The 23,752-nt window shown below is 46.9% G+C and overlaps 1 protein-coding gene across 2 annotated transcripts in view; it reads right to left on the bottom strand.

Annotated features, from left to right (window-relative positions):
* Positions 1-23,752, bottom strand: part of cwc27 (CWC27 spliceosome associated cyclophilin) — a 276,041-nt gene that overhangs the window by 5,272 nt on the left and 247,017 nt on the right. For both annotated transcript variants that reach the window (XM_038791030.1, XM_038791029.1), the window contains exon 13: positions 21,248-21,351. In XM_038791030.1, coding sequence (XP_038646958.1) covers positions 21,248-21,351 — 104 coding nt within the window. The remainder of the gene's footprint in view (positions 1-21,247; positions 21,352-23,752) is intronic.

The following is a 23,752-nucleotide window of genomic DNA, read 5'->3' as shown; positions in this document are numbered from 1 at the left end:
CTTCATCACCATTTCCACCTTTTTTCCATTTTTAAGGATCTCCCTCGTCCAAAACCATGCTGTCTGTCGCTAATAGGACCATTCACTTCCAAATGTACATAGATCCTGGGCGCGATTCTCCGCTCCCACGCCGGGTGGGAGAATCGTGGGAGGGCCGTTCTGGCACCCCCCGCAATTCTCCCACCCTATCCAAAATGGCGTGTCACGTTTTGCAACACGCCGCTCAGAGAATCGCGATTCTCCGACCCGGATGGGCCGAGCGCCTGCCGTTCACGACCGGTTCACGATGGCGGCAACCACACCTGGTAGTTGCCATCGTGAACATGGCGCCAGATTCTCGTTTGTGGCTTGTGGGGGGCGGAGAGGGGAATGAGCACCACGATCGTGCTCGGGAGGGGACTGGCCCGCGATCGGTGCCCACTGATCGTCGGGCCGGCGTCTCAATGGGACACACTCTTTCCCATCCGCCGCCCCGCAAGATCAAGCCGCCACGTCTTGCGGGGCAGTGGAGGGGAAGACGGCAACCGCGCATGCGCGGCTGACGTCATTAGGCGCGTCGGCCGCATCATTCTAGGCGCGCCGGGCCTTGACGCCAGATAAAATATTTCAGATGCTGGAAATTTGAAATAAAAACAGGAAATGCTGGAAGTACTCAGTATATCTGACAGGAACAGAGTTAACAAACTGATGAAATGTCATGACTTTAAGCATTGGGCAGGCCTTTCTGGCCCCAGGGCTTGTCATTGGTAACCAGCAGGACCAGAAGATCTTACCAGTGGAAAGGGCCGGACAATCTCGGTCATTAGGCATGGGGGAGTTGAGTGGTTAGGTACACAGGGATTTAATCAAGTGGGAGTATAGTTGGTTACCCTTCAACTTCCAGCCTCCACCCCAACTAAGTCCATGCCTTCCCATCTCATCACCAATTGAGGCCCTTAAGTGGGCATTCATTTCCACATCCTGCAGTGACAGGCTCTCCATGGGCATATAATGGAAAGCAACCTTGTTGTTTGTGGGCTCACAAGGGGTGTCCCTTTTTCATTGGCACTTGGTGTCTGGTGTAGGGTTGGCATCGGGAGGGGGGAGCGGTGGCTGTGAACGACCCCCATGCTCCCTCCTTCAGGGCCTCCATTACAATTTATCTGTGGCCTGGGATCCTGTGATGAAACTAGGCCTTGGATGGGTGTTGAACCAACAGTGGTAACAGCCTCTCCAATGCTGCAGCTGCTCAATAGAGCTGCAAGCCTCTAATTGGCTGGTAGTTCATTTGGGGGGTGGGGGTGGGGGGGGGGGGGGGGGGGGGGGGGGAGGCGGGAGGACTTCCCCACCACTTTCTTGGTCCTTGAGAAAACCTGTTTCTGTCCAGTTTAGTGGTACTTGTCTAAAAGGGGCAACACGGAGTTCATTCCTGGTCTCCAGCCTGGAACAAAACTCCTGCCACTTTCATTAAATCCAGCCTGTTAACTCTGATTCTCTCTCCACAGATGTGAGACATGTTGAGTATTTCCAGCATTCTGTTTTTAATCTCTTGGTGAGCTAAAATGCTGTCTGCCTTGCGGCATGGACGGCCTTTACAGGCCCTGAACCAGTGATAACTATAGGGTGATAAAGCTTATATAATATTTGAGCCCAGTCCACCTCTGTCCCTCACATCAACGGGGCTCAATAGTTCAGTCCTGAGACAATCCTCGAGGTGGGTAGCAGGAGCTGGGAAAATTCCCGACTTTGCAAACCTACCGCTTGAAAAAGCGGCTCTGGAGGCGAAATCTTCAGGGCCAAGAGGCCGGAATGGGATCAAGGCGGGTCCGTAAATACATTGGAGGCAAAGGGTTTTCATGGCTCAGTCCCTACATAGAGGGCTAAACAGGAAGTCACTCACTGTGACAGTAAGGGAGTTGTGAAATGTTTGTCATTGCGTTTTTATGCCTGCATAGGTTTTTAATATTGTACAACTGGTTATTTTTGCTGCAAGAAATGGCACATGAAAGCATTCTGTAGGAAACTTTAGATGCTCAAGTCTGCGAATTGCAAATGTGCAAGCAGTGCCCCACAGCTGACATTCACTGTTTGAAAAGATCCACCATCTCCAGCATGCAGATGTCAGATTCTTTGCAGCTACAGCTGGTCACAACAGTGTACAGCACGTGAAATGCACCTCAGGGGCTGGTATCAAGCCCCCCGCATGCAGATCCTTCATGTCCAGTCATGTGCTATTTCATCTGTCACATTTACAAGTATGGGCACCTAAAGTGTCTCCCCATAACTGTGACATCAGTACACTGTCCTTGCATGTATGTATGACTTGGCAGAGGGTATGCCAGTGGATTCCTGTAAGCTCAAGAGCAGACTACGGCATTTTCGGGTGCTCGCGCAGAAACATCGGGAGCAATTCAAAGGGACAAAAACAGAATCCCATTTTGGGCGCGTTTAGTGGGGTGTTTCTAGGCGTCTGTAGCGCCGAGAAACATCACGCTATTGAACGGGACGTTGCCATTTCTTTTTGGCCTCGGTGAGGAATGCCCTGCCGAGGTCGTCCTTATCTAATTTCCTCGACTCATGGATCGGGACGCCATTTTTAAGTGCCACTCTGATCTTTCGACCCTCTCATTGCCCCCACTGCGACCTCCAGACTTCCCCCCCCACAGCACCCCTCTTAGGGGGGCCATCCTCGCTCCACTTTTAAAGGCAAGGCATCCTTAGGCCCGACCCCTGGCATGGGCAACCTGGCAGTGCCCCTGCCAGCACCACCTGGGCACTCTGGCTCATTTAAATATGTATGTTAATCTGGATCTTGCTCAGTGAGGGAGAGATCCAGATCGCAACGTAGTGCAAGGTTTAGTTAAATCTTGCGAGGTGTTTCGAGCATCGCGAATCTCAAGAGGCCTCTCACGAGATTCAATGGCCTTGTCGCGTCACCAAGTAGGGTGCGACAAGGCCGTTGAATCGTGCCTACAGTATGCCCAACCCATGAACAGACTCCCCAGCAACATAAGTCTGTGCACTACTCGAGAAGAAGGTTCCAGAAAGTGGTTACACATGGGCATTGAATAGTGTGGCATAAAGAGAGAATCTTGACTCATCCATGTGATTTATTCATTGTCTTGGCAGAACACAGGATTTAGGAGCAAGCCACTCAGCGCTTCTGGCCTGCTCGGCCATTCAATAAGATCATGGTTGATCTGGTTGAGTCTCAATTCCTCTTTGCCATGTGCTCCCCATAACACTTGTCTATCAACAATCAGTCCAACTCTGCCTTGAGTAAATTTAGAGACCCATCTTCCACTGCTTTCTTTATTTTAATAAACATTTTATTGAGGTATTTTTTGGTATTATAACAACACAATAAACAATGTACATGAAACTATAATCATAGTGCAAAAGCTGTCTCCCTCCCTTACAGGTCCCACCTTTATTAACCCCCTACTCTAATCTAAACTAGAAGTCGACAAACGGTTGCCACCTCTGGGTGAACCCTAACATTGACCCTCTCAAGGCGAACTTGATTTTCTCTCCGACTTCAGGGGCTTTGTGTCCCTCCGAGCTAATAGTATCCGTCTCCGGGCTACCAGGGAAGCAAAGGCCAGAACGTCTGCCTCTTTCTCCTCCTGGATTCCCTGGGTCTTCTGACACCCCGAAAATCGCCACATCTGTACTCAGTGCCACCCTTGTTTTTAACACTCTGGACATGACATCTGCATTCCCGTGCCACTTGAACGCCTAGGTACCTAAAGCTTCCCCCTACTAATCTAAACGGCAGCTCCCCCAATCGCCTCTCCTGTCCCCTCGCCTGGACCGCAAACATCACACTTTTTCCCATATTTAGCTTATACCCCAAAAAACGGCCAAATTCCCCTAGAATCCTCATGATTTCCTCCACCCCTCTAATAGGTCCGATACATACAGAAGCAGGTCGATACATACAGCAGCGAGACTCTGTGCCCCCCCCCCCCCCCCCCCCCCCCCCCCCCCCCCACCCCCCCCCCCCCCCCCCCCCCCCCCCCCGACCAGCCCTTTCCGGCTCTCAGAGCAATTGCCAACGGCTCTAGAGCTAGCGCGAACAACAGTGGAGAGAGGGGGCATCCCTGTCTCGTCCCCCAGTGCAGTCTAAAATAGTCCGATGTTGTCCTATTCGTCCATATACTTGCCACAGGAGCCTGATACAGCAACCTGACCCAATCAATAAAGTTCCGCCCAAATTCGAACTGTCCCAGTACCTCCCACAGATAATCCCATTCTACCCGATCAAAAGCCTTTTCTGCACCCATTGCGATCACAACCTCCACCTCCCTATCTTCCGGGGGCATCATGATCACATTTAACAACCTTCTTACATTGGCCACCAACTGCTTACCCTCAACAAACACCATCTAGTCCTCCCCAATAATGTCCAGAACACGGTCCTCAATCCTGGAGGACAAAATGTTGCCCAGCAGTTTGGCGTCCACATTCAACAGGGATATCAGCCTGTAGGACCCACACAGCTTCGGGTTCTTGTCCTGCTTCAGAATCAGTGAAATTGTGGCCTGTGACATCATTGGGGGCAGCACCCATCTTTCCCTTGCATCATTGAACATCCTCATCAACACCGGCTCCAATATCCCAGAGAGCTTTTTATAAAACTCCACTGGGTACCCATCCGGCCCTGGAGCTTTACCCGCCTGCATGGCCTTCAGACCCTCCACTATCTCTTCCAACCCGATCTGGGCCCCCAGCCCTTCTCCCAGCTCCCTGTCCACCTTTTGGAAATTCAACCCCCCCCAAGAAGTGTCTCATCCCCTCCGGCCCTGTAGGAGGTTCGACCTACACAGCCTACTGTAGAAATACCTAAACGCCTTATTCATCCCTGCTGAATCTCCAACCAGGTTCCCATCTCCGTCATTTTGAAGCTGCTGTGCAAGCATTCTGCTGGCCTTCTCTCCATACTCATAGATCCCCCCCCCCCCCCGTCTTTCTCAGCTGCTCCACCGCACTCCCTGTGGTTAACAAGCTGAACTCCGCCTGGTAGGCTCCGCCGTTCCCTTAAAATCCCTGCCTCTGGGGTCTCCGCTTACCTCCTATCAATCTGTAGTATCTCCTTTACCAGTCGGTCCATCTCTGCCCTGTCTACTTCCTCCCTATGGGCCTGATTCGAGATCAGCTCCCCTCTGACCACCGCCTTCAGTCCGTCCCAGACCACCGCTGCTGAAATTTTGCCCGTTTTGTTGACCTGCAGGTAGTTCTGAATACATTTCCTCAGCCACTCGCACACCCCATCGTCAGCCAAAAGTCCCACATCTAACGTCCAGTCAGGAGCTGGTTACTGTCTTTACTGACCTGCAGGTCAACCCAGTTCGGAGCATGGTCTGAGATTTTGATCGCCGAGTACCCCGTGTCCACCACCCCTGCCAGTAAGGCCCTGCTCAGAATGAAAAAATCGATCCGAGAGTACACTTTATGCACGTGTGACTAGAAGAACTCTTCACCCTCGGCTGCCCAAATCTCCATGGATCCACACTCCCTCCATCTGCCCCATGAACCCTTTTAGTTCCTTTGCCATTGCTGGCACCCTGCCCGTTTCGAGCTTGACCGGACCAAGCCAGGGTCAATAACTGTGTTATTGGTCATGGAGTCTCCTCCATGACCAACCTGTGCGAGTCCAGGTCCGGTATCTTCCCCAGCATCCTCTTTATAATCATCCCAGTTTGGCGCATACACATTTACTAATACCACCTGCACCCCCTCCAGTTTCCCACTGACCATAATGTACCGAGCTCCCACATCCGAGACTATTTACCCACCTCAAACACCACACACTTATTGATCAGGATCGCGACTCCTCTAGTCTTTGAATCCAGTCCCAAGTGAAAGGCCTGACTGACCCAGCCTTTCCTCAATCTAATCTGGTCAGTTACTCTAAGGTGCATCTCCTGCAACATTACCACTTCCGCCTTCAGTCCCCTAAGATGCGCAAACACACTTGCCCTCTTGACCAGCCCATTTAACTCTCGAACATTCCAGATGATCAGCCTAGTTGGGGCCTCATTTCCCCACCTCTTCGCCGATCAGCCACCCCCTTTTTTGGCCCCGCCTCCAGCCAATGCTCCGCCCCCAGGCAGCCTCTTCCCCCAACCTCCTCTCTGTCCCTTGGCCCAAGTCCCTCCATCGTCAGCAGAACATTTTCCCCTCTCCCCCCCCCCAGTAACAACACTCTGTAACCCAACCCCTTTGATAAATTGAACATCCACACTGCGCTTCCGTGAGCTAGCCCGCCCAGTTAGCTTGGTGGCCCCCATCCCTGGCGCCGGATAGTCTCCCACCTATTGTTCCCTCCCCACCCTGTACCTCCGCTCATACAAACATAGTCCAACATCAAACAATCCCCACACAATTGCCTGACAGAAAAACACCAAAATCTAAACAAGCACACCTCCAACCCCCAACAGTGCAAATGAAAACCTTAACTCACTCAGCTCTGCCACTGATCCCAAATCAATACAGAAGGCATTACAAACCAGCTCCCACAAAACGAAAAACAAAAAACTTTTTTTTGAAGAACAGAGAAACAAAAAGAAAAAAAAAATGAACGTTGCAGCAAAGTTCAAAAGTTCTAAGTCCACCACCAGTCCTTTCCTTTTCGCGAAGTCCAGCACGTCCTCAGGTGACTCAAAATAAAAGTACTGTTCCTCGTACGTGACCCAGAGACGGGCAGGATACAACAGTCCGAACTTCACCTTTTTCTTAAAAAGGATCGACCTAATCTGGTTGAAGCCTGTTCTTCTCCTGGCTACCTCCACACTCAGGTCTTGGTAGTCCCGCAGGATACTATTGTCCCAGTTACAGCTCCGTGTCTGCTAGGCCCACTGTAGAACGCGCTCCTTATCCAAGAATCTGTGGAATCTAACCGCCTGCCCTAGGGGTGGTCTCCCGTTCGCAGCTTTCTCGCGAGTGCTCTGTGAACCCTGTCCACCTCCAAGGGTCGGGATAATTCCCCATCCCCCAGCAGCTTCTCAAACATATCTGCGATGTATGCCCCAGCATCCGCTCCTTCGGACCCCTCCGGGAGCCCAACGATTCTCAAGTTCTGCCGGCGGGACCTATTCTCTGGGTCCTCCACCTTCTCCAGGAGCTGGTTTCTCAGCATCTCCACCTCCAACTCCACTGCAGTTTGATGTTCCTCCTGCTTAGCCAGCGCCTTCTCCACCTTCTGGATCGCCCAAACTTGGGCGTCCAATCTAAGCTCCAGCCGCTCAATCAACTTTTTTTTTTAATCGGGTCTAAGCAGTCCCATTTCTGTTTAAAAACTCCTTCCTGAATAACTTGCATCAGCTGCTTCGTTGATCGCTGGGTCGACAAACCAGAGGTCCGGTCCTCCGCCATGCTGTCTCCCGCTGCAGCTTCAGCCCAAACCTTCCCTGTCTTTCTGTTTCTGCCTTTACCAGCACTTCTAGTCCTTTTCTCCATGCACCGATGTGGGAATTCAGTACACAATTGCCTCCGACTTCAGTTTTACAGTTCAAGTCCGGTAGAAAATCGGGGGAAAAGGTCCAAAATTCCAACCCAAGCGGGAGCCACCAAATGTGCGACTTCCTCCTTCATAGCCGCCACCCGAAGTCGCCCTTCCATTGCTTTCTGGGGAAGAGAATTCCATGCGCTGAAGAAATTTGAGAGAAAAATATTCTCCTCATCTCCATCTTAAACAGTCGACCTCTTAAGCTGTGTCCCCTAGTTCTAGTCTCTCCCACAAATGGAAATATCCTCCTGCTATCCACCATCAAATCCCTCCAGAATCTTACACGTTTCAATAAGATCATTTCTCACTCTTCTAAACATCAATGGGTGTAGATCCAACCTGTCCAATCTTTCTTCGTAAGATAAGCCCCTCATTTCAAGAATGAGTCCAGAGAACCTTCTCTGAACCACGCTTCTAATGCCGTTCTATCTTTTTCAAACAAGGAGACTAAGACTATACACAGTATTCCACATGTGGTCTCACAAAGGCCCTGCACAGCTGCAGTAAAACGTCCCAAACTTTTATATTCCATTTGCCTTCTTTTTAAAAAAAAATTTTGATTAAGGTATTTGCAAAACTTCTCACAATAACAAAAACAATAACATTAACATGGTAAAATAAACATTTCCCCACCCATCCCAATCTTCACACACCTCCATCATCTAACACCTATCCGCCCGCCCGCCTCCCCCCTACCCCCCCCTTCAGAATGCTGCTTCTGCTGACATTTTAATTCTCCCCAAGAAAATCGACGAACGGCTGCCACCTCCGAGAGAATTCCCCGAGAAAGTTGACGAACGGCTGCTACCTCCGGGTGAACCCCAACATTGACCCTCTTAAGGCAAACTTTATTTTCTCGAGACTGAGAAACCCAGCCATGTCACTAACCCAGGTCTCTACACTCGGGGGCGTTTTGAGTCCCTCCACATTAAAAATATCCGTCTCCGGGCTACCAGGGAGGCAAAGGCCAGGCCTTTCACTCCCTGAACTCTCGGATCTTCTGACACTCCAAAGATCACTATCTCTGGACTCGGCACCACCGTGTTTCTAGCACCGTGGACATTGCCTTCGCAAACCCCTGCCAAAACCCTCTGAGCTTTGGGCATGCCTAAAACATGTGGACATGGTTTGCTGAGGTTCCCGCGCACCTCGCACATCTATCTTCTACCCTGAAAAACTTGCTCATCCTCGCCGCCGGCATGTGTGCCCAGTGGACCACCGTAAATTGTATTAGGCTCAGCCTGGCACATGATGAGGAGGAATTGACCATGTTTAGGGCGTCCGCCCATAGACCCACCTCTAACTCTCCTTCTAGTTCGTCCTCCCACTTGCCCTTAATTTCCTCCACTGGGGTTTCCTCCGCCTCCAACAGCTCCTGGTAGATATCCGACACCTTCCCCTCCCCCACCCAGGTACCGGACACTACTCTATCCTGTATTCCCCGTGGCGGCAGCAGCGGAACGGCCAACACCTGTTTCCTCAGGAAGTCTCGCACTTGCAAATATCTAAAACCATTCCCTGGCGGCAGTTTAAATTTATCTTCCAGCGCCTTCAAGCTGGGAAAGCTCCCATCTATAAACAGATCCCCATCCTTCTAATTCCAGCCTTCTGCCAGCTCTGGAACCCGCCATCTAGCCTGTTCGGTACAAACCTGTGGTTGTTACAAATCGGGGTCCAGACTGATGCACCCTCCACCTTCTTATATCTCCTCCATTGCCCCCAGATCCTCAGTGCTGCCACTACCACCGGACTTGTGGAGCATCGGGCCGGCGAGAACGGCAGAGGTGCCGTTACCAATGCTCCCAGACTGGTGCCTTTACAGGACGCTGCTTCCAACCGCTCCCATGCTGACCCCTCCCCCATTATCCACTTCCTAATCATGGCAATGTTAGCCGCCCAGTAGTGGTTGCAGACGTTCGGCAGCGCCAACCTACCCTTCCCCCGACTACGCGCCAACATTTTCTACACCCGTGGGGTTTTATTCGCCCACACAAAGCCCGAAATGAAGTAATTTGGTGCTTTTTAACCCTGGTAAGTGACTGGTAAGTAGTTTTTATTTTCATTCTTTTCATTGTCTAATTTATTTATTTTTATTTTGAAATTGTTGTTGTATAAGTTTACCTAAGGTTTAAGACATGGCAGGAGATCCCAGACCCGTGTCATGCTCCTCGTGTGCGATGTGGGAGCTCTGGGACACGTTCACTGTCCCTGGCTCTTTCACGTGCAAGAAGTGTGTTCAGTTGCAGCTCTTGTTAGACCGCTTGACGGCTCTGGAGCTGCGGATGGACTCACTTTGGAGCATCCGTGATGCTGAGGTCGTCGTGGATAGCACGTTTAGTGAGTTGGTCACACCGCAGGTGAAAATTAATGAGGGAGATAGAAAATGGGTGACCAAAAGAAAGAGCAAGAGTAGGAAGGCAGTGCAGGTGTCCCCTGCGGTCATCTCCCTACAAAACAGATATACCGCTTTGGATACTGTTGAGGGAGATGGCTCACCAGCGGAAGGCAGCAGAGGCCAGGTTCATAGCACCGTGGCTGGCTCTGCTGCACAGTAGGGCAGGAAGAAAAATGGCAGGGCTATAGTGATAGGGGACTCGATCGTAAGGGGAATAGATAGGCGGTTCTGTGGACGCAATCGAGACGCCAGGATGGTATGTTGCCTCCCTGGTGCAAGGGTCAAGGGTGTCTCGGAGCGGCTGCAGGACATTCTGGGGGGGGGGGTGGTGAACAGCCAGCTGTCGTGGTGCACATAGGCACCAACGATATAGGTAAAAAACGGGATGAGGTCCTACAAGCGGAATTCAGGGAGTTAGGAGTTAAACTAAAAAGTAGGACCTCAAAGGTAGTAATCTCAGGATTGCTAGCAGTGCCACGAGCTAGTCAGAGTAGGAATGTCAGGATAGATAGGATGAATGCGTGGCTTGAGAGATGGTGCAAGAGGGAGGGATTCAAATTCCTGGGGCATTGGGACCGGTTCTGGGGGAGGATGGTCTGCACCTGGGCAGGACTGGAACCGATGTCCTGGGGGGGAGGGGGGGGGGGGGTGGTGAACAGCCAGCTGTCGTGGTGCACATAGGCACCAACGATATAGGTAAAAAACGGGATGAGGTCCTACAAGCGGAATTCAGGGAGTTAGGAGTTAAACTAAAAAGTAGGACCTCAAAGGTAGTAATCTCAGGATTGCTAGCAGTGCCACGAGCTAGTCAGAGTAGGAATGTCAGGATAGATAGGATGAATGCGTGGCTTGAGAGATGGTGCAAGAGGGAGGGATTCAAATTCCTGGGGCATTGGGACCGGTTCTGGGGGAGGATGGTCTGCACCTGGGCAGGACTGGAACCGATGTCCTGGGGGGGGGGGGTTTCTAGAGCTGTTGGGGAGGGTTTAAACTAATGTGGCAGAGGGATGGGAACCGATGCAGGAAGTTGAAAGGTAGTAAAACAGGGACAGAAGCAAAAGGAAGTAAGGGGAAAAGTGCAAGGCAGAGAAGACATAGTCAAAAATCTAAAAGGGCGACAGTACAAGGTACAGTGACTGAGGGGAGCTCAGTGAATAGGTCCAGTAATAACAAAAGGAATAAAACTGGAGATGTTAAGATTCAAAACAAAGGTAAAAAAACCAACATAAGTGTACTTTACCTGAAAGCTCGTAGTATTCGGAATAAAGTAAATGAGTTGATGGCACAAATCATCGTAAATGACTATGATTTAGTGGCCATTACTGAAACATGGTTAAAGGATGGTCTCAACTGGGAGTTAAATATCCGAGGGTATCAAACTATTCGGAAGGACAGAGTGGATGGTAAGGGAGGTGGTGTTGCTCTGTTATTTAAGGATGGCATCCGGGCAATAGTAAAGGATGACATCGGTGCCATGGAGGATAAGGTTGAATCCATTTGGGTGGAAATCAGGAATAGTAAGGCGAAAAAGTCGCTGATAGGAGTAGTCTATCGGCCACCAAATAGTAACGTTATGGTGGGGCAGGCAATAAACAAAGAAATAACTGATGCATGTAGAAATGGTACAGCAGTTATCATGGGGGATTTTAATCTAAATGTCGATTGGTTTAACCAGGTCGGTCAAGACAACCTTGAGGAGGAGTTTATAGAATGTATCCGCGATAGTTTCCTAGAACAGTATGTAATGGAACCTACGAGGGAACATGCGGTCCTAGATCTTGTCCTGTGTAATGAGACAGGATTGATTCATGATCTCATAGTTAGGGATCCTCTCGGAAGGAGCGATCACAATATGGTGGAATTTAAAATACAGATGGAGGGTGAGAAAGTAAAATCAAATACTAGTGTTTTGTGTTTAAACAAAGGAGATTACAAGGGGATGAGAGAAGAACTAGCTAAGGTAGACTGGGAGCTAAGACTTTATGGTGGAACAGTTGAGGAACAGTGGAGAACGTTCCAAGCGATTTTTCACAGTGCTCAGCAAAGGTTTATACCAACAAAAAGGAAGGACGGTAGAAAGAGGGAAAATCGACCGTGGATATCTAAGGAAATAAGGGAGAGTATCAAATTGAAGGAAAAAGCATATAAAGTGGCAAAGATTGCTGGGAGATTAGAGGACTGGGAAATCTTTAGGGGGCAACAGAAAGCTACTAAAAAAGCTATAAAGAGTAAGATAGAGTATGAGAGTAAACTTGCTCAGAATATAAAAACAGACAGTAAAAGTTTTTACAAATATATAAAACAAAAAAAGAGTGGCTAAGGTAAATATTGGTCCTTTAGAGGATGAGAAGGGAGTTTTAGTAATGGGAAATGAGGAAATGGCTGAGGAACTGAACAGGTTTTTTGGGTCGGTCTTCACAGTGGAAGACACAAATAACATGCCAGCGACTGATAGAAATGAGGCTATGACAGGTGAGGACCTTGAGAGGATTGTTATCACTAAGGAGGTAGTGATGGGCAAGCTAATGGGGCTAAAGGTAGACAAGTCTCCTGGCCCTGATGGAATGCATCCCAGAGTGCTAAAAGAGATGGCTAGGGAAATTGCAGATGCACTAGTGATAATTTACCGAAGTTCACTAGACTCTGGGGTGGTCCCGGTGGATTGGAAATTAGCAAACGTGACACCACTGTTTAAAAAAGGAGGTAGGCAGAAAGCAGGAATTTATAGGCCAGTGAGCTTAACTTCGGTAGTAGGGAAGATGCTGGAATCTATCATCAAGGAAGAAATAGCGAGGCATCTGGATAGAAATTGTCCCATTGGGCAGGCTCAGCATGGGTTCATAAAGGGCAGGTCATGCCTAACTAATTTAGTGGAATTTTTTGAGGACATTACCAGTTAGGTAGATAACAGGGAGCCGATGGATGTGGTATATCTGGATTTCCAGAAAGCCTTTGACAAGGTGCCACACAAAAGGTTGCTGCATAAGATAAAGATGCATGGCATTAAGGGTAAAGTAGTAGCATGGATAGAGGATTGGTTAATTAATAGAAAGCAAAGAGTGGGGATTAATGGGTGTTTCTCTGGTTGGCAATCAGTAGCTAGTGGTGTCCCTCAGGGATCCGTGTTGGGCCCACAATTGTTCACAATTTACATAGATGATTTGGAGTTGGGGACCAAGGGCAATGTGTCCAAGTTTGCAGATGACACTAAGATGAGTGGTAAAGCGAAAAGTGCAGAGGATACTGGAAGTCTGCAGAGGGATTTGGATAGGTTAAGTGAATGGGCTAGGGTCTGGCAGGCGGAATACAATGTTGACAAATGTGAGGTTATCCATTTTGGTAGGAATAACAGCAAACGGGAATATTATTTAAACGATAAAATATTAAAGCATGCCGCTGTGCAGAGAGACTTGGGTGTGCTAGTGCATGAGTCACAGAAGGTTGGTTTACAGGTGCAACAGGTGATTAAGAAGGCAAATGGAATTTTGTCCTTCATTGCTAGAGGGATGGAGTTTAAGACTAGGGAGGCTATGTTGCAATTGTATAAGGTGTTAGTGAGGCCACACCTGGAGTATTGTGTTCAGTTTTGGTCTCCTTACTTGAGAAAGGCATACTGGCACTGGAGGGTGTGCAGAGGAGATTCACTAGGTTAATCCCAGATCTGAAGGGGTTGGATTATGAGGAGAGGTTGAGTGGACTGGGACTGTACTCGTTGGAATTTAGAAGGATGAGGGGGAATCTTATAGAAACTTTTAAAATTATGAAGGGAACAGATAGGATAGATGCGGGCAGGTTGTTTCCACTGGCGGGTGAAAGCAGAACTAGGGGACATAACCTCAAAATAAGGGGAAGTAGATTTAGGACAGAGTTTAGGAGGAACTTCTTCACCCAAAGGGTTGTGAATCTATGGAATTCCTTGCCCAGTGAAGCAGTTGAGGCTCCTTCATTACATGTTTTTAAGGTAAAGATAGATAGTTTTTTGAAGAATAAAGAGATTAAGGGTTATGGTGTTCGGGCCGGAAAGTGGAGCTGAGTCCACAAAAGATCAGCCATGATCTCATTGAATGGCGGAGCAGGCTCGAGGGGCCAGATGGCCTACTCCTGCTCCTAGTTCTCATGTTCTTCTTGACCAGCCCTCCTTTCTTGACCAGCCCTCTCGACCAGCTTTTACCGAAGAAGACCTTGACCGAGAGAGAGGAGAGGTGCGGACAGCAGCCGCCAGGAAGTACGTGTCTCACAACGGTCACTACCAGAGATAGACACTCCTGACCCCTTTTAACCTGTACCAACCTGAAGTCTGCGGACCCAGTGCAGAGCAAGAGGCTCTTGTTCACTGATCCGGCAGTTCCTTATTCAGATAAGTATTGGTCTATTTAGTGGTAGGAATAGTTTAGTCATCGTAGCGTGTGCATGAGTAGTTTATAATTGTATTATAATAAACTCATTTGTTTGAACTTACTAATTGGTGTATGGTTTTATTGCTTTGAACTTGACCTTGAAACTTGTGGTGGTATCTTAACGATACCTGACTACTCCAGAGCTAAGTAATGAAACAGAGCCAAATTGAGTGTTAAGCACACTCACCCAGAACGAGCAACACCTGTGGGACCGAATCTAACAACTGCCTTCAGAGCTTCCGAAACCGTCACTGCAGATACCTCTCCCGTGTCATTTGTTTCCAGGTAGTTCTGGATGGACTAATTCACCCACCCGCAGACCGCTTCATCCGCTAGCAAACCCACATCCAGTCGCCATAACTGGCGTTGCCCTCTCACTCGCCAACCCGCAAATCCACCCAATGCGGGGCATGATCCGACACTGCAATTGCCGAGTATACCGTCCCCACCACCTTCGGTATTAGTGCCCTGCTCAGAACAAAAAAGTCAATACGAGAGTAAACTTTATGGACGTGAGAAAAAAAAGAAAACTCCTTCGCCCTCGGCCGTGTAAACCTCCATGGGTCTATACCCCCCATCTGTATCATAAAGTTCTTCAATTTCTTTGCCGCTGCCGGCCTCCTCCCTGACCTGGATATTGACCGGCCCAATTCCGGATAAATTACCGTATTAAAGTGTCCACCCCCCCATGATCAGGTTATGTGACTCTAAGTCCGGGATCTTACCTAGCACACGCCTGATAAATTCCACGCCGTCACAGTTCGGAGCATATATGTTCACGAGCACCAGTCGTACACCCGCTGACCTTCCACTCACCATTATGTACCTACCCCATTTATCTGACACGATTCTCCCAGCCTCAAATGCCACTCACTTACTAATCAAAATTGCCAGCCCCCTGGTCTTTGTCTCTTGTAGCATTGCCACGTCTGCCTTCAGCTTAGATGCGCGAACACGCGGGCCCTCTTGACTGGCCCATTCAGTCCTCTAATGTTCCACGTAATCAGCCTGGACAGGGGGCATCCACCCACTCACTCCCCGCCCCCTGCCATCATCATTTTTAGGCCAGCCCTGAGCCCGCGGCCCCCACTTCCCCCGAGTACCCCCACGAGCAGCAGCCGTTCCCGACCTCCCATTTATTCCCCGATAATAGTTCCTCCCCTGTCAGCAAAGCAGCCCCCCCACCACCACAGCACCAGAAACCTCATCCCCCAGGTCAAGTACCAGTTCAACACTTGCTCACCCCCCACTGCCCTTTGGGATTCAGCTGATCCATACTGACCCTGATAACCCCTGCCCCTGGTATCAAACAATCTGTCTCCCTTTTGTTCGAACCTCTCCCCCCACATGAATAAACCTTTTAACAGCATCACATTCCCAAGTAAGTAAACAGCAGCAAAAAAAACAATTAACATAAACCAGTGAAGAGACAACCACTTAACATAAAACCCAGTCTCCCGAAGAATAGCTCTAACTTCAAGACCCCCTACCCCACGCATCAAATCCCTGCAAAACAGAGCGCCCTCCTACCATCACCAAGCCCATTATTTCACCCAGAACGACATAAAATCTTTTTTTTTCAAAACAGTACAGTATTACGAACCACTGCTACAAAACATCTCCGCAGCTTAAATGTCCTTTAAATCGTCTCCAGCTTCTTTTCTTTAATGAATGTCCGCACATCGTCCGGCATCTCAAAATAAAAGTCTCGCTCCTCGTGCATAACCCACAACCGCGCTGGGTACAGCATCCCGAACTTCACCCCCTTCTTGACGAGGGTCACCTTTGCCCGATTGAACCCAGCCCGTCTCTTGGCCAACTCCGCTCCCAGGTCCTGATAAATACGCAACTCACAGTTCTCCCACTTGCTTCTCTGTTCCTTCATGTTCCTTATCCGTAAAACGGTGAAAACATACCACCATGGCCCTCGGCGGGTCATTTGCTCTGGGCTTCCTCGCGAGAGCTCTGTGCGCTCTATCCACCTCCAGGGATGAGGGAACGCCCAAGCCCCCATCAACTTCTCCAGCATGTCCGACACATATGCCCTCGCATCCGACCCCTCACTGCCTTCAGGGAGGCCAACAATTCTGAGGTTCTGCCTCCTGGACCTATTCTCCAGGTCCTCCAGCTTCTCCTGCATCCTCTTCTGACGGTCGTCCAACACCTCCACCTTATTCTCCAGCATGGCTATTAGTCCTCCTGGTCGGATAACTTTTGTTCGCTCTCCTGTATCGCTTTCCCCTGGGTCTCCTGATTTAAGACTACTTGATCAATCGAAGCCTTGATCGGGTCCAGCGTATCCTTTTTCAGCTTGGCGAAGCAATCCTCAAAAAACTTCACCAGCTGCTACGTCGACCACTGTGCCGTCTCTCCTTGGCCCTTGCCCTCCGCCATGCTGTCCCGCTGTACCAGCTCCGCTTGCTTCTCGCTACCAGGACTGAGTCGTTTCACATGGCCACTTCTGGTCCAATTCTCCATACACCAGAGAGGGAAACCTCCTTACTGGAGCACCCTTCACTGATTTATCCCATAAAGTCTGAGAAAAGTCGGGGGAAAAAGGTCCGAAAGTCCGTTACAGGCGGGAGCTATCGAATATGCGACCTACTCCTCCATGGCCACCACTGGAAGTCTCCATTTGCGATCTTAATCACTTGCTGTATCTGCATATGGACCTCTTGTAATTCATGAACCAGGACACCCAGATCAACATCTGGAGACTGAAATCAAGAGATAACTGCTTCAGTTGACTAGTCCAGCAACTGGTTGTCATTGTGGTACTCAAGAGTCATATCTATCAGCCAGCATTCCAAACTCCTCCACCATCATCAGGGCTCATTCAGTGGCGGCAGGATCACATTGTTTTACAAGTCGATGGTATTAGTTCATGAAATTTTGCAACACTGACACTGAACTCAATTGAGTCGCATGGCATCAGAGCTAAGAAACCCCCTAGATTATCACCTACAATTTCTCTCAGCTGGAGAATAAGTATACCTCCATATTGAACATCAATTGGAGGAAGCACTGAGGAAAGCATCAGTACATCATGTATTTTGGGTGGGCTAAATCCTGAAGGACATACCTGGTAGGTTGGGCATGCATCAAGTTGTGAAGAGTGCAAAGGAATACTAATACTTGTCAAGCTACTTGTTGCAAATGTTTCTCCATGGCAATACTGGCAGCAGCGATCACCACACAGTGCTTAAGAGTAGGCAAAGCTATGAATAGGTGCAGAGGCTCTCCTGATGTCTGCTATAACTTAACTTTGACACAAGAGACATGGAAATCTTGGAAAAAATGCATAAATTGTGTTCATGCCATTTTACTCTAGGGTCTCTGCAACCCCTCCACTGAATTTCCTCCTCAGAGTCTCAGGTTTACAGTGAGGACACTTTCCAATGTATAGTATTGGACTACCACCATGCAAAGTGGGAAAGGTCAAAGACAAAAAATAAAAAAAGATAGCAGTCTTTGGTGCTGACAAGTAATGTTTCCTGGGGAATGAGTTAAATGTAAAACAAAAGGCAGAAAAAGCCACTGGTTCCAGTAAATTTCTTGGCTCCCTAATGTTTAACCAAATTGCATGTCAGACTGACATTAAATTAGAACTGAAACAAACATTTCAAAATTGAAGATACATCACCAAAACTTTTATCAATATTGAAGAAAGCCTACATTTTTATTTCTAATATTGCAATATCAATTTTGAAATTATGAAGCAATATAAACTGGTTGGAATAAAAGATTACAAGACAGCTAATTTATTTTAATTTGTAATACCAGCACCAAAGATAAACAGCATCTAAGTACAGCAGCAACAGCTTGGAAAGTAATAGTCAAAGAAAGAATGTATCGAACAGAACACGTAAATCTCTATCATGCATTTTGTTTCATTATAGTGAAACCAAACTTTTGTAGCTAAATCTGCTCTTAAGACCACATAATAGTCAGGAGTGAATGTATATGTATAGTAAGATTGGACAATATTATTCACTATATAAACGTATGGCAGACTGCACAGCTGTTTGTCTAGACTACAGCCTCAATCTGGCTACTCGTTGCTACTTATTATTTATACTGAGAGCACAAAATAAATCTAAATATCCATGGGACTTTTATAAACAGTACTGCAAACATCAGTGTAATACAAGTATAAAATACATAAATGATGTTAAAACATACAAACAGTGTGCAATATATGTCAATTAAATTCGGACTGCTAGCCTTTTTGAAATTATGCTTTTTCCAGAAAAAATAATTGATGCTCATATCACACTACATTCTTTTCAGTGGAGGGTTAGGGGGTGGGATTGAAAGCCAGGGTTGTAAGTGGTAAATTAATCATTAATCACATATTCAAGTGCCAAAAAAAATTGAGACTTTATAGAAACTACTGGTGCGAGAAGAGCTTCTTGTTAGCCAAATACTTAGTAGAGAATATCTGTTTACATTAAGATAGCAAAACAGTTCTAGTTGTTTAAAGGCCAAGATTGCTTCCTGCTGGTATAACATAGAATGCACAATCTGATACCTAATAGTTGACTTTCTGGCCTGATGGTATTCTGAAAGCTACACTTGAATGTTTTGCACTCTCCCAGTCTACATCATGACAACGCAAAATCATAACTAAGTTTTATTTCAGCCTTCAAACATGTGTAAACACTACATACACAAAAAAGCAAGTGTGTTTATTCTACTGCAATTTTAATACTATTATTTAATTTACTTACAAGAAAAATAATTTTCAACATTAACTGATCCATTGGACTGGAGATGCACACCCTGTGAAGGTTACTTTTAAATTTGCTTCCACCACCAGTGATTGCAAGGTTCTTTACTGAACATTCACAGCAAGGATCAGCAATGATGTTATCACACTGTCCTTTTCTAAAATCCATTCATGTGACGCGGGCGTCGCAGGTTGTGCCAGCATTTATTGCTCATCCCTAATTACCCTTGAGGGGGCAGTTAAAAGTCAACCATGTTGCTGTGGGGCAGGAGTCACATGTAGGCCAGACCACGGCAGATTTTGTTCCTCAAAGGACATTAGTGAACCAGATGGGTTTTTCTGACAATCGACAATGCTTCATGGTCATCATTGGACTTTTTAATTCCAGATATTTTATTGAGTTTAAATTCCATCACCTGCAGTCGTGGGATTCGAACCCGGGTCCCCAGACATTATCCTAGGTTTCTGGATTACTAGTTCTGCGACAATACCACTGTGCCACTGCCTCCCCAGCCATCCAATCACATTGAAGAATTTTTACAGACATCTTAACATGAAATTAAAAGCACCGAAATAAAACAAAGTAAAGTTTGGGCACACAGGAGTGAAGGTAGCGGCTAAAATATTCTCAAAAACCGTTTTGTTTAAAAAATTAACTTAAAATTTTTACTGATTAAATATTTAACAGCGCTCCACAATTAAAATTGTGGTATTCCCGTATCAGCCTCCTTGAACAGGCGCTGGAATGTGGCGACTAGGGGCTTTTCACAGTAACTTTGTTTGAAGCCTACTTGCGACAATAAGCGATTTCATTTTCACATGTTATTTCTTCGGGTACAATTAAGTTGTTCATCAGATTTCAAATTTTTAAAAACGAAATAAACTTTAGGGTACCCAATTGATTTTTTCCAATTAAGGGGGAATTTAGCGTGGCCAATCCACCTAACTGCACATCTTTGGGTTATGGGGGCGAAACCCATACAAACACGGGGAGAATGTGCAAACTCTACATGGACAGTGACCCAGAGCCGGGATCGAACCTGGGACCTCGGGGCCTTGAGGCAGCAATGCTAACCACTGTGCCACCCCTGATTTTATTTCTCAAATTGTGTTAAAACCCATTTACACCTTATTGAACAAGCTGTAACTTTTAATGGGGTTTCAAGGGCAGGAAAGTTGAAATTTCATGCACATTTTAGTGACTGCAGCTTTGGGTGGGGGGAATGTTGTTCCATAGTCTGTGATACAGCACAAAACAATATATTACAACTTCGGGATTTCCATGCTGATCTGCGCCTGTCCAATATCCTGAATCTTATTTTAAAAAGTTAAAGATATAAAACTTAAAGCAAAAGCATATAATTGAGAAAGATGGGTGGCAGGTCAAAAGATTGAACAGAATTGGCAGGAAGATCAAAAAGGAAACTGAGAGATCGCAGAGCTCTGAGATGCAGTGAGATCTGCGTGTGCCAGTGCATGAATCACAAATTGTTAGTGTATAGCCAGTAGTTGGAAAGCTAATAGAATGTTATAATTTATTGTGAGGGGAATTGAATACAAAAGTAGAAAAGTTATGCTTCAGTTAAAAAGGGTGAGACCATATCTGGAGTACTGTGTACAGTATTGGTCTTCTTATTTCAGAAAATATGTAAATACAATTAAGAGAAGGTATACTACACTAATATCTGGAACGAGAGGTTTGTCTTATGAGGAAAGGTTGGACAGGCCAGGTTTGTATCCGCTGGTGTATAGAAGAGCAAGAGGCTACTTGATTGAAACATATAAGATCCTGAGTGGTTTTGACAGGGTGGAGGGTGATGTGAAAACGATGCTTTCTCATGCGGGGGAATTTACAACTGGAGGTAGGATTTTCTGGCCCATTCCACTGCAGTGATTGTCCGGTCCTGCCGTATGTCAATAGACTTTTGGCTGGCATGCCACATTCCCATAGCGGGTCACGGCAGAGTGAGGCCAGAAAATCTCAGCCCAAAACTTCATTTTTTTTAAGGACAGATTGTCAATAATAATAATCTTTATTCCTGTGAACAGTTGGCTTACATTTACACTGCAATGAAGTTACTGTGAAAATCTCCTTGCCGCCTGTTCGGGTACACGGAGGGAGAATTTAGAATGTCCAATTCACTTAACACACTTGTCTTTTAAGTTTAAAGTTAGATATTAATGCTTGATTAGTTAAGTAAAGATAAAATGGATACTTTGTTGTTAATGGCACTCACCAGCCCTGATCATCTTCCCCTTCCGTTTGAACTGGTTCCTCCTCTGGAGTTTCTGAGATCGCCTTTGTTAGCTTTACTTTGAATCGATCAAGTAATGCCAAAGTCTGTTAACAGAAGTCATTTGTAATTGGTTAACAAGAAATCGAGTCATAATTTAGGTCTGAGATGTGAATTTGCTTTGGTATTTGGCTGTTCAGTAAAAAAATCGGTAGTGCTGTCTTCCTTTCTTGATAAGGCATTTTCTTTTATCGCCTGTCATATACTATATTTTAGAAATACACGCAAGTGATTGGTTTATGTTGAATGCCCGTGGAAGAGAAAATTGAAGAACAAAGTAACATATTGCCCTTTCACTTCTCACATCTGAGTATGAATTCAGTATAGATTGATGTGACAAAGGTCTCCTCTCTACTAGCTTTAAGAATTGAACAGATTCAATCTGGTACCGATGCCATCTGCACAAATCTGCTTGTACAAATGGCTGCTGTGAGAAGTGAAAAAATTCAGAGGTTGGGCCCAAAGTGTTTGCTGTGGCAGAGAAAATTAATGTTTATTCAGTTGTTATGCTATACCTGACCTAGGCATGCTCTGTGTTGATACTTGATAGCAAGGGTGAGAAAACTGTACTAAATCTCAGTGATTTCTTTAACTTTCATGGAACATAAAATTCCTATCATCCAAATGAAAAAACCTTTTTTCGGTAAAAACATTTATTGGTGCAATTTCAGATACTTTGGAGAATGTCGTCATATTCATGTACACATTCCATGGGGTAATTTTAATTCTGCATGGTGGGTGGAGGATTTAAAAAAAAAAGGGAACCTGACTCCAACTTAGGCTGGTTGGAGGGATGTTGATCTACCCATTCTCAGAAGTCAGGTCAGTCAGTAAAACATTTTCAGGAAGTCGTGGGTCTCCACTTTAAATAATGCTTTATTTTTAACTTCTTCAAGACAAATATCCTGGGATTTGGGAAACCTGACAAATCATAATAATAATAATCTTCATTAGTGTCACAAGCAGGCTTACATTAACACTGCAATGAAGTTACTGAGAAAATTTCCTAGTCGCCACAATATGGTCCATGTCAGCATACACTGAGGGAGAATTCGGAATGTCAAATAGGCCTAACAAGCACGTCTTTCGAGACTTGTGGGAGGAAACCGGAGCACCTGGAGGAAACCCACGCAGACACGGGAAGAATGTGCAGACTTTGCACAGACAGTGACCCAAGCCGGGAATCGAACCGAGGTCTATGGCCCTGTGAAGCAACAGTGCTAGCCACTGTGCTACTATGCATTCCATTCCACTCCTGAACTGTGCCTTGTTTTTAAAAATTCATTTACGGGATGTAGGCGTCGCTGGTTAGGTCGGCATGTATTGCTCATTGTAGATGGTTTACTGGCTTTGGGGGGGGGGGGGGGGGGGGGGGGTCAGGGCGTGGGTCACTTGCAGTAGGATTCCTGCCCTGGTAGCCACATTATTAATATGACTAGTCCGGTTCAGTTTCTGATCAATGGTAACCCCCAGGATGTTGATTACGGGGGAATTCAGCGATGGTAAAGCCATTGAATGTCAAGGGGCGGTGGTTAGATCCTATCTTGTAGGAGATGGTCATTGCCTGGAACTTGTGTGGCACGAATGTAACTTTCCACTTGTCAGCCCAAGTCTGGATATTGTCCAGGTCTTGCTGCAATTGGACATGGACTGCTTTATTTCTGAGGAGGCACGAATGGTGCTGAACATTGTGCAGCCATCCGCAAACATCCCTACTTCTGATCTTATGATGGAAGGGTGGTCATTGGTGAAGCAGCTGCAGATGGTTGGGCCTAGGATTGGATTGGATTTGTTTATTGTCACGTGTACCGAGGTACAGTGAAAAGTATTTTTCTGCAAGCAGCTCAACAGATCATTCAGTACATGGAAAAGGGAATTAAACAAAATTCAAGAAAATACATGAGAATACATAATAGGGCAACACAAGATATACAATGTAACTACATAAGCATTGGCATCGGTTGAAGCATACAGGGTGTAGTGTTAATGAGGTCAGTCAATAAGAGGGTCATTTAGGAGTCTGGTGACAGTGGGGAAGAAGCTGTTTTTGAGTCTGTTCGTCCGTGTTCTCAGACTTCTGAATCTCCTGCCTGATGGAAGAAGTTGGAAAAGTGAGTAAGCCGGGTGGGAGGGATCCTTGATTATGCTGTCCGCTTTCCCCCAGCAGCGGGAGGTGTAGATGGAGTCCATGGATGGGAGGCAGGTTCATGTGATGGACTGGGCGGTATTCACGACTCTCTGAAGTTCCTTGCGGTCCTGGGCCGAGCAGTTGCCATACCAGGCTGTGATGCAGCCCGATAGGATGCTTTCTATAGTGCATCTGTAAAAGTTGGTAAGGGTTAATGTGGACATGCCGAATTCCCTTAGTTTCCTGAGGAAGTATAGGCGCTGTTGTGCTTTCTTGGTGATAGCGTCGACGTGAGTGGACCAGGATAGATTTTTGGTGAT

The sequence above is a fragment of the Scyliorhinus canicula genome, chromosome 3, assembly GCF_902713615.1.
Source record: "Scyliorhinus canicula chromosome 3, sScyCan1.1, whole genome shotgun sequence".
NCBI classification, from domain to species: Eukaryota; Metazoa; Chordata; class Chondrichthyes; order Carcharhiniformes; family Scyliorhinidae; genus Scyliorhinus; species Scyliorhinus canicula.
Note: the sequence above shows the minus strand (reverse complement) of the source record. Positions and strands in the feature narration are given on the sequence as shown.